This window comes from Typopeltis vanoorti, chromosome 20 (assembly GCF_054136105.1).
Source record: "Typopeltis vanoorti isolate ZY-2024b chromosome 20, IOZ_Tvanoo_1.0, whole genome shotgun sequence".
NCBI lineage: Eukaryota > Metazoa > Arthropoda > Arachnida > Uropygi > Thelyphonidae > Typopeltis > Typopeltis vanoorti.
The window spans coordinates 87,945,580-87,957,662 of record NC_143568.1 but is presented as its reverse complement, the minus strand read 5'-3'; the positions used below and the strand labels follow the sequence as shown (position 1 = coordinate 87,957,662).

The 12,083-nt window shown below is 37.3% G+C and overlaps 1 protein-coding gene across 1 annotated transcript in view; it reads right to left on the bottom strand.

Annotated features, from left to right (window-relative positions):
* Window positions 1-12,083, bottom strand: part of LOC150095635 (dynein axonemal heavy chain 8-like) — a 2,108,518-nt gene that overhangs the window by 1,630,688 nt on the left and 465,747 nt on the right. Inside the window, exon 20 of the mRNA XM_090409931.1 lies at window positions 8,900-9,026. Coding sequence (XP_090266057.1) covers window positions 8,900-9,026 — 127 coding nt within the window. The remainder of the gene's footprint in view (window positions 1-8,899; window positions 9,027-12,083) is intronic.

The following is a 12,083-nucleotide window of genomic DNA, read 5'->3' as shown; positions in this document are numbered from 1 at the left end:
TTAGTGTATATATGCTGCTTCTAAGTCGAGTGGTCACATTTTCACAAAGCATATAGCATATGTTAGTTGCAACTTTTTTTTGGGGGGGGGTAGAATTTAATTTCTAAAATTAGCATTTGTGTAGTGTCTTAATGATATGGAATATCTCAAACGTATTTCAAACTGATTTCGAATTATATAAATATATTCTCATATTGATCTTTTTGCATTCATAAATTTTGTGCTGTCTGTATCCACACTGCATTAAAATGAAGATGCCACTTTGGAGGCAGTATAACATGAATAATGGTAATAATCATTTACATGAACAGTACAGAAAATAAGCGAGGAGAGTGACTCAAATAGTAAGGATAACCAAAGTGCAGTATGATCATAAATTAGCAAATGAGACAAAGAAAAATCCTAGAGAGTTTTTTTAGATATGTGACAAGTAGAAGAAAGAATGATCATAGTAAGATGATCTTGACACGTTCGCTGCCACACCACTTTGGCATAGTCTGTTCCCCTACGCCGAGCAATTTCTCTCCTTCAAGGTCAGTATGGTAATCTCGTTGCCAGCGGTAAGCGTCATACGAGTATACTCGTAGTTGGCTTGTGCAGAGCATATACCATCTATGAGAATACACAGTTTTGATGCTAGCTCCACAAGCTAAGCATTTTCACTTCTTCAAGGTCAGTACAGTAATCTCATTGCCAGTGGTAAGCGTCATATGAGTATACTCGTAGCTGACTCCTGTAGATGGTTTACCAACTACGAGTATACTCGTAGTTGGCAGTGAACGTGTTAAAGATGAAAATAGTAGAATGATAATTGCTGCACAAGACATTGTTGAGGTATTAAGTGATCAATTTATAAGGGTATTTCATCTTCATCAGTGAAATCAGGAGAAACTTAAGGTTTGAGGACAGAGGAGAGGATGGTTTAATTGTGAGTGAGTTGGCGGTAAATGAGGAAATAAATGAACTTGATGTCAATAAGGCAGTAGGATTTGATGAGATATCACCATATGTCCTAAAGGAATCAGGGAAATGGCATGCCTGTTTAGTCTTACAACAGAATAGGTTCCAATGGAGTGTAAAGAAAGAGAAAGTAAAATTGTGCCATTGTATAAAGATTCTGATAAGGCTGTGGTTAAATTATAGGCAATCTGTATATTTGGAGTTGTGGTGAAGTTACTGGAGAAATTGGTGAGCAGTAAGATACAGAAATGGATTGACAACAGCAGCTCTCTGTGGTTATCAACATGGGTTTGTTAAAATCATGTTTCACTAACTCATTTATTTACTGTAACAAGGTGACAAATATCTTGGACATGGGAGATACATATACAGTGGTGTACTTGGATTTTGCAAAAGCTTTTGATAGACTGCCACATGACAAGCTCGTAAATAAACTGAAACAGATGGGATTGGATAACAGACTTCTGAGTTGGACCAGCGACTGGCTGTCAGATAGGTATCAGAAAGTTGTAAGCAGTTCTGCTTTAGACAGCTGCCTCTGAGTGAAGCCACTGCTGAGTACATGGCTCTGCTCAGTGGTGGGGAAGAGCCTGCCATTGGAAAGAGCCATCACTAAGCATTCGAAACGGGCCTCTCACTGAGTTAAATGATCCTTTAGATTGCTCCACACTTGTTGAGTTTTGAGGAATTGTCTGAGTATTTGGAGGCTTCCTTTCATTAATATAGTGAAACCAGTCTGGGTAGTTACTTTCCAATAATGCATAATATTATACGTATCCGTAAGAATATGTGCTTTGCATTATAGGATATTAAGGCAAGTGATGTGAAGTCATTAGAATCTATATACACTGTGCAAAGGATGAAATTTGTGGCATACTGGGAATGGAAGCATATTTAAAAGTGCAGCCCGTGAATGAATAATTTAAGTGAATAAAAATGTGTTCTTTACGCTTGTGTCACTTTTCTCGTTCTTTCACACAGAAAAAGTATTACTTCTACATTCGGTACATTAAACATCGCCCTTGGTGGTGATTTTTTGAACTACTTTTATTTTCTCAGATATCACTTCTGCACAAAGCACAATGTATTCTTATTTATTACTATTATTTATTATTATGTAACACCTCCAGGAAGTCAAAAGTATTCCTGCAAAGATTCGCAGCATTTGGATCACTAAGTGGTGCTTCACAAGGCCTTAAACAGGGATACTTTAAATTTGATCACCCTATATATTATAAAATATTATTATTACATAGAGGGGGTCGAGAGTTAGAAAATAAGAGAGATTGAATGATAGAGAGAACGTGACATGAGATTTCGAAGTTGAATTGGATTGGATGAGCAAAGAGATGAAATGGATGCAGAATGAAATTAAGAAAATTCGAGTAAAAAATATTAAAACAAATCATGATGGCACTAAAGAGTTAATGAAAGATGAGCGAGTGGCGTTGTATGGCGACACCATTTTCAAAGGTGTGCTAGATGATAGGATGCATAAGGTATGTTTTCAAGGCAGTAAAATGAGTAGAGTGATTGAGGCATTGGATATGAGGAGGGTGCAAGCAAAGGAGTTAATGGTTTTGATCAGTACAAATGATTTGACAGAGGACAAATAGAGCATCAGAATGGATATCAGAAGATTGCTAAGAAGGATAAAAGAGAATAGTGTGAGAGGAAAGGTGGTCAGCATGTTGCCTAGGTATGACTGTGGTGAGAACAGGCAGAGAGCAAGGATTACGAATCCTATGCTGGCTGAAATGTGTGAGGAGACGGGAGTGCAGTTTGTTAACGTGTGGAATGAGTTTGAGGGATGAAGTGAGCTGTATGGGAGCGATGGGCTGCATTTGAGTGGTTATGGTGTGAGTCACTTGGAGAGACTTCTCCTGGAAGGTAGAGAAGTGAATAGAGAGAATGAATTAGATTGAGAGGGGGGGGGGGTGATGTGGAAGAGCAGGAGAGTAATACAGGAGAGATTGAAGAGGTAGTTATGAATGAGGGATTGAGTGGTTTCAGTATAGAAAATGAGAGAATGGGTGCGCAAGAGGCACAGGGAAACAGGGAGGCTCAGGGTGGACAGGGGGTACACAGCAGGAGAAAGGTAAATGCTCCGAGAAGAGGTGAGAGCATGTGTAGAGAGGAAAGGAATGGGATGACCTGAGATCAAGAGGAAACAGTTGGAATTGAAAAAGGGTTTTAAAATGAATAAGCAGAAAGGGAAATGGCCCCAGTCGAGCATGGAGAGATCACATCGAGTGGGTGGTATCAGTGGAACTAGCTGTAGATCCAGAAATGAGCTGTTGTGTTTGAATACAAATGCTAGAAGTATAAGAAACAAGGCGAATGAAATGGTTGCACTAGTCGTGTATGTTCACCCAAAGATTGTCAGAATAAGTGAGACATGGTTGGAAGAGGACAACATCCTGACAAGGTATATAGATGGAAGGTTATGATGTGTTTTGTGAGGATAGAAGGGGTAAAAACGGAGGGGGAGTACTACTGATGATAGAGAAAGAGTCCATACAAAGTAGAGATGCAAGAGAGAAATAGTGCCAGTGGTTTTGAGGCAGTATGGTGTGAGATAGAGGACAATGGAATAAAATTCTTGGTTGCATGTTGTCATAGACCAAGTAATGTGGATGGTGGTGATAGTGAAATGTATAGTCAAATTAGCCAAGCAATTAAGAAAAGGGCGATCATTATGGGTGATTTTAATTATGGCAATATAGACTGGAATGATGAGATAGCAACTGGAAGTAAAGAAAATGAGTTTCTTGAGTTTTTGAGGGATAATTACCTCAGACAGTATGTAACAGAGAGCACGCAAGGATTGAGGTTCTTGGGTTTGGTCACCTCATCAGAGGATGTAATTATAAATGAGGTGTCAAATCATCCACCAATTGGTGAGAGTGACCATTAGGTGATTACCTGGGTGCCAGCAATATAAGGACCCCTTTGAGAAAAGGGTTTATGTGGAACTACAAGGGGGGGTTGTGATTATGAAGAGCTAGGGCGACAGCTTGTGGGTGTAACATAGAATGAGGAGTTAGCTGGAAAAGAGATCAATGTAGCTTAGGGGATTTTCAAAAACTATCTAGTAGATGCAATGTCTAAATGTACTCCAAGGCTGAGAAGATTAAATAAGGTAGGTGTGACATGGATGAATAAAATTAAGCATGCGATATACAGAGAAAAGGGGCATTGTGGAGGCAGTATAAGAGAAGTGGAAATAACCAATTTCATTGTTATTTCTTGGTTTGTGAGTGTAGCTAAAGAGAGGTATAAAGAGCAGTTAGCTAATGAAAACCAAAAACAATACTAAGGCGATCTTTCGATATATAGTCAGCAAAAGAAAGAATGATTATGGAAGGATGACATTGACAGGAGAAAATGGTATAAAGACAGATGTTGCAGAATGTCTGGTAGAGATTCTTAATGAGTAGTTCATAAAGGTCTTTCAATCATGTGAATGTGACTAAATGGAGAGATTGAGAGTAGTAGATGATGGGGAGGAGAGACTGACTGTAAGTGAGAAAGAGGTGTAAGTGAGAAAGAGGGGAGTTGAAGAAACTAGAAATTAATAAGGCTTTGGGACTTGATAATATATCACCACGTATTCTGAAGGAATGTGCCATGGAGTTGACAACGGCCTTGACATATTTTTTTAATATGAGTCTTACAGTCGGTCGAGTTCCTAAGGAGTGGAAGGAGGGCAAGATTGTGCCACTTCATAAAGGAGGTGATCGAACTCAAATATTTGAATTATAGGCCTATCTGTGTGTCGGGTGTTGTGGTTAAGTTGTTGGAGAAGCTTGTGAGAACTAGGATCCAGAGTTGGGTTGACAACAATGGTATTATCTTTGATGGACAGCATGGATTTGCTAAAGGAAGGTCATGTTTTAGTAATCTATTTATTTATTACAATAAAGTGACTGCTTCCTTGGACAGAGGAGGTGATACACAGTGATATACTTAGATTTCGCAAAGGCTTTTGATAGAGTACCTCATTATAAATTGATAGTCCAACTAGAGCAGATGGGGTTGGATATTAGATTAGTGCATTGGATTGGATACTGGCTCTGTGATAGGTATCAAAAAGTTGTGTATGGGGGAGCGATATCCAGGAAAAGGAAAGTCACTAGTGGAATGCTTCAGGGATCTGTTTTAGGGCCATTACTGTTTAAGTTGTATATTAATGATATAGGTGAAGATTTGGATGGAGATATTCAGTTGTTTGCAGATGATGCAAAGTTGGGATGAACCATAAAGAGTAGTGAAGATGTCGTGGCCTGCAAGAAGACTTGAATAAATTGAATGATTGGGCATGGAAATGGCGATGCGAGTTCAATGTTGTAAAATGTAAGATTTTAAAATTTGGAAAACAAAGATGGGATGCAGAATTTATGTTTGAGGTGGAACAAATAATAGATCTGGGGGCGATAGTGGATAAGGATTTGAAATTTAGGGGACACATAGCCAAAATTTTGAAGACAACACAAAGGCTTCTGGAAATGATGTGGAGGACACTGATGTGTAGAAGTAGGGAGATTCTTGTTCTTTTGTATAAGGCTTTGATTAGGCCACAGATGGATTGTTGTGCCCAGATTTGGTCACCTGGTTTTCAGAAAGATGAAGAGATGTTGGAAAGGGTCCAAAGGCGACTGACTAAGGTAGTTTCTGACCTCTGGAATGTCGAGTATGAGGAAAGATTGAAAAGATGTTATTTGCAGAGTCTGCTGGACAGGAGGAAGAGGGGAGATATGATAGAGACCTACAAGTTGGTAAGGGGTTGTTATAATATAAATGCTGGAGAAGTTCAACAAAAAATAGTGAGAGATCGTAGGAGAACCAGAGGTCATCCCTGGAAACTGTATAAAGAAGGTGTGAGTATGGGAGTGAGAGGCAGGTTTTTCTCGTGCAGAGTTGTAAATGATTGGAATGCTTTGCCTGAGAGTGCGGTGTCTGTAAGGAGTTTGAATGTGTTCAAGGCATGATATCAGAGCTGTGTGTGTGACAAGAGGACCTCCTAGATGATTTTTCGGCTCCATGAGGTCATGGGGTAATAATAATAATAATATATATTATTGTTCAATATATATTATTATTTAAAGTGATAACACTGTATATCAAACAAAACAAAACAAAACAATGATGATAACATCGAAGTTTTGCTATGCAAAATCACAGAAGCAGATTTTCCCATTTTATTCAATTTCTACTATATTCAAATGCATGTGTGTGTGTGTGTGTGTGTGTGTGTGTGTGTGTGTGTGTGTGTGTGTGTGTGTGTGTGTTGCATGTGTGTATACATACATATATACATACACACACACACACATATATATATGTGGGTGGTCTGAAAAGTGGTTCTCAGTAAGATCTGCAAAATACCCCTCTACAGCTGTAATTAGCTTGATTCAAAGAAAAATGCTGACCAGTGAGGAAGAGTTTTAGTTTGGGGAAGAGACAGAAGTTAGGGGACCAAATCTGAGAAACAGGGTGGATGTTCCAACAATTCATAGTGCAGACTCCTTAATTTTCCCTTTGCCAAAACACTTTTGTGGGAAAGTGCATTGTCCTGATGAAAGATGATTTTTTCCTTCTGCAAACTCGGTCTTTTTTCATGAATTTTTTTGTCTAGATGTTGAAGTTTATATAATAATACCAAAGATCGGAATAATATTCCCCACTTATTGTTTTACCCTTTTCAAGATAATTAATAAACAAAATGCTTTAGCATCCCAAAACACCGATGCCATGACCTTCTCTGCTGATGGAACCGACTTTGTCTCCTTTGGCGCTGAACACCTGGCTTCTGTCCACTGTTTTGACTGCTGTATGGATTTTGGTGTATAATGGTGAATCCAAGTCACATCTATAGTAATAAATCAATGCACAAAATCAGTGTTATTCTTGTTAAAATGCTCCAAGCACTGTTCAAAAAATTTAATGTGAGTGTGTTTTTGATCTGCTGTGAGCAAGTGTGGCACCCATCTTGCGCAAAGCTTTTCATTTGCAATTCTTCATTCAAAATATATTTTACATGTTCTTTTGAAATGCCTATAATCTCAGGAATTTCACGCACTTTGACTCGCTGGTCATCCAATAACATATTGTACACTTGATCAATGAGATCTAGTGTTGTTATACTTTTTGGAAGTCCTTCACATGGATCATCTTCAAGGCTGGTACAGTCACATTTAAACTCGAAAAAAGGCACCCTTCTCCTTTGTTTTCAACAAAGGAGAAGAGTGTCCATAAACGTTTATGAACTAAGAATGAATTTCTTTTGGCGTTAAAACTTCTTTTAGAAAGAATTTTATAAGCGCGCGATAGTACATTTTATCCATTTCAGTATGAAATGGATAAAATTTGTATCCAAATCAGTATGAAATTGATAAAATGTTGTCTGTATCCATTTCAAGGGATACAGACAACACTTTGGTTTTTAAGAGCTGTATATATAAAAAAAAACCTTCATAGAATGACTTGCTATTTTACATGGATGCTTATGATAGATGTATCAGCTTAGAAAAAAAAAAAAAAATCTTGCCGATAGTGTTGCCATTTATGGTCAATGCCGAGAACTTTTCAGCCACCCACGTATATAAGTGTGTATATATGTGTGTATGTATGTGTATGTATGTATGTATATATATCATCATCATCATCATGCGCATCAAGAATTTAGGACTAGCATGTCCTGTTCCAGCCTTAGACGTCATCAAGAGGACATCCTGTTTTTGTTTTCTTAATGGCTTGTACTTATATATATATTTATATATATATATATATATATATATATATTATTATATATATATATATATTCTAATATATTTAATATACACATATATATATATATATGTATAAAAAAATTGATAAACTTTGATGATCAGATAAACAATAATTTACTATTTATCTGACTATGAAATCATGACCCTTCAATTAACTAATCGCTGCATGTCATGTCAACAAGTACATTAGTATGCAATTCTACGTCAATTATCTGATCTTTTAATTATCAGACTGGTTCACAGCTCTCCCAGTGTGATCACATAAATGTAAGATGACTATATTATCCATAAAAATGTCATTTCCTACATTAATTTTAAGTCTGTTTTATATGTTGAAGGTTTATTTTTCACTTGGTTAGACTATAATAAATTTAGTTTAATCCTTTATCCAAGTGTGAGCAAACAAAGTTTGCACCTGAAAATATCTTCAGGACTGGGGTAAGGTAGTACAACACCGGGCAACTCGTAGCAAAGGTGGATCAAGCTACTATCTCTCCTATCTCAGTATCTCCCATAATGCAAAACACATTTCCTTGCGGATATGTATAATGTTATGCATTAAGGGAAGGGCCACTACCCAGACTAGTTTCGACCTTTATTGAGGTGTATTTAAGTAAAGACCTCTCTCAAAATCAGACTATCCCATAAGATCGCCCAACTCAGTGACAGGCTCACCCCGTCACCAAGAAGAACTTCTCAGCATTGGCTCTATCCAGTGGCAGGCTCATCCCACCACCAGACAGAGCCATAATCTCAGCGGTGGCTCTACTCAGAGACAGGCAAAAACCTACCCCTAGAAGAGCCTCTCGTATATCTTCAGTGGGAGCCAGGCCCAGAATAAAAAAAAGGTTGAAACTAGTCTGGGTAGTGGCCCTTCCCTTAATGCATAACATTATACATATCTGCAAGGAGATGTGTTTTGCTTTATGGGAGATACTGAGATAGGAGTGATAGTATCTTGATCCACCTTTGCTATGAGTTGCACTACCTTACCCCAGTCCTGAAGATATTTTCAGGTGCAAACTTTGTTTGCTCACACTTGGATATATGTTAAATTAAATTTATTATATATCTGTTTTATATGAGTTTCAGCTGATAGTTATTTAGTAAATATCATTTATGACTTAAAAAGAAATACGATGAATTACCAGTCAAAAGTTCAATAGCCTTTGCAGAGTGAGATGATGGATAAAAACGAATGGTCTTTTCAATATCACCATAATACTTTAGCTTATCATCAACTTCTGCTAAAAGAGGGTTAGTAGCCATAAATTCCTGAAAGAAAAATAAGATACAATTGAATTACAAAAAATTATATTTTATTTGTGATAACAAAATTCTTATAAACAATCATGAAACTCTGTTATCAGTAATCAATTATAATTTAGTTAGCTGGAAATCTCAAAGTTAACTAGTCAAGTTCAGTGGACGGCATATCTTCTTTACAGAAAAAAGTTAGATGGCAGATGAAATTCATCATCTGATGCAAGATAATTACACCACTCACTTTAGGACTGAAGTGGCTAGAAAACAATTCACTATTTGTCTCTAGAGCATAGAGATTTCATGCCGGCTGGGGCGTCGCCCGGTTAAACAAGACCCCCGTTGTTTTCGCCAGGGAACCAGGGCGAACAGCGAAAAGTCAGCTACTGGAACAAATCTGAAAACAAACCCCAACTCAACATCACCAGAGTTAAAGATCAGTACTATCAACGTAAGAAGCCTGAATGGCAAAGAAATGGAGCTAGCTGAGGAATTAGATAAGTACCAGATCGACATAATAGGGGTGACTGAAACAAAAAAGACCAAAACTGGTGAGATCTTTCTGAGCAATAAATACAAAATGTTATATTCAGGCAATAACAATCAAGGAAAAGAAGGAGTAGCCATAGTATTCAACACAAAATACGAGGCTAATCTTCTTGAATGGCAGTCAGTCTCAAGTAGAGTAATGTGGGCAAATATGAGAATGGGGAACTGGACAATGAGACTTATTTGTGCCTATGGTCCCACAGAAGGTTCTACTAAGGTAGAAGTGGAGGAATTTTTTGAGGCTTTAGAAAAAGCAACTGACACAATGAAAAATGAAAAGTTGGGGATCTAAATAGCGGAGTAGGAAATGATTGTGAGACATACAAAAATATTTTGGGAAAATTTGGAGAAAAGAGCAAAGCTAATAATAATGGCAAATATCTGTTGGATTTCTGCTCAGGACATGGACTGGTTATTACTAACACCATGTTCCAACATAAAAATGTGCACAAATTCACATGGAGAGAAGAGGCTAGGAATAAGAAAAGTCTCATTGACTATGTTATTGTTGATAGTGATGTTTTCTCCCTGGTGCAGGACACCAGAGTGTACAGAGGATTTGAAATTGGAAGTGATCACTATTTAGTCTTGAGCAGGATAAAATTGAATTTCATATTGAAAAGAATAACATGTAAGAAAGTTTTAAAGCGAATAAAAGTTGAGCAGCTCTCAGATGTAAACTGTAGACTAAAATACAGAAATATTATTGAAAAGAAAATGAAAGAGTGTGAGAATAGGAATCAAACCTTGGAGATTCAGTGGCAAACTCTGAAGGAAACATTGATTGATTCTGCCAGAGAGGCATGTGGTGAGGTTGTGTGCAAAGATAAAAAAATCAGAACTCCCTGGTGGACACAGGAAGTTAAAGAGGCAGTGAAGGAAAAGAAGAAAGCATATCAAAAGTTCCTGGCAAATAAGTCAGCTTTTACTCTTACAGAATACAGAGACAAATGTAAGAAAGCTAAACAGTGTGTAAAACTAGCTAAACAAAAGTCATGGGAGGACTTTGGCAAGAATATAGAAAATAAATATCAAGAAGGTGGCAAAATATTTTGGAGGTTGTTGAAGAAGCTTAGGAATGGAGGAAAGAGTGCTGTAAAAGGAATTAGAGATGATAAAGGTGAAATGAAAACAGGAGAAAAAGATATCCTTGAAGTATGGAGTAATTACTTTGAAAAATTGCTAAATGAAACAAGCAGTGATGACAGCACAGTGATAAAAAACACTGACCAGGCATGCAGTCAGGAATACATATCCATACTTGAAGTAGAAAAAGCCATCAAAGGCTTGAAATGTGGAAAGGCAGCAGGAGTAGATGATATTCGACCAGAAATGCTGAAGTATGGTGGTATAAGAGTCTTACAGTGGCTGCACTGCATAGTTCAGAAAGCCTGGACAGAGGGAAGAATTCCCGATGATTGGAGTAGAGCTCTCATAGTACCCATATATAAAAAGGGAAATAAAACTGAATGTGAGAATTACAGAGGTATTTCCCTACTGAGTGTTCCTGGCAAGATCTATGCAAGTATACTTGAGAAACGGTTGAGAAGAATTGTGGAAGAAAAGCTTGGTGAAGAACAAGCTGGATTCAGGCCAAATAGAGGCTGTCAGGATCAGATCTTCACTTTACGACAAATAGTCGAGAAAGCATGGGAATATAACAAAGATCTGTATTTAAGTTTTGTCGATTTGGAAAAGGCATATGACAAGGTGCCAAGAGAGAAGCTATTCAATACGCTGCAGTTATATGGTGTCAATGGGGCATTATATCAAGCAATACTTAGTCTTTATTTGAGTTGTGAGTCAGCAGTTAGAATTGAAGGAAGTACAGGAAGATGGTTTAATGTTAAATCTGGTGTGAGACAAGGATGTACATTATCCCCTCTGTTATTCATTATCTATATGGATCACATTATGAAGGAATGTGGTATTAAACCTGATATCAAAATTGGAGATGTTAATGTCAGCTCTTTGCTTTATGCGGATGATGTTATACTTCTAAATAAATCCGCTACAAGTCTGCAAGATTCTCTGACTAAATTGAATAGCTGTTGTAATAGATATGGTATGAAGGTCAGTAATAAAAAGACAAAGACAATGAAAATAGGCAGAATCATTGAAAATGTCAACTGTGTTGTGAATGGAGAACCTGTGGAACAAGTAAAACATTTCAGCTACTTAGACACAATTTTTACTGAAGATGGTAAACTAAATATAGAAATAGACAACAGAATCAGCAAAGCTGGTATCGTGGGAAGTCAATTGAATAAATTCATATGGAATAAGAAAGAAATTAGTCGGAACACTAAATTAGCTGTATACAAGACTGTGTTCAAACCAATTTTAACTTATGGATCTGAGAGCTGGGTCAGAAGTAAAACACTTGACCAAAGAATAGAGACCGCAGATATGAGAGTCCTGAGAAAGATTAGAGGCGTGAACAGATGGCATCAATGGCAATATCATATTAAAAATGAGGATATTAGGAAAGAACTTGACATTGTCAGCATCCAGGAATGC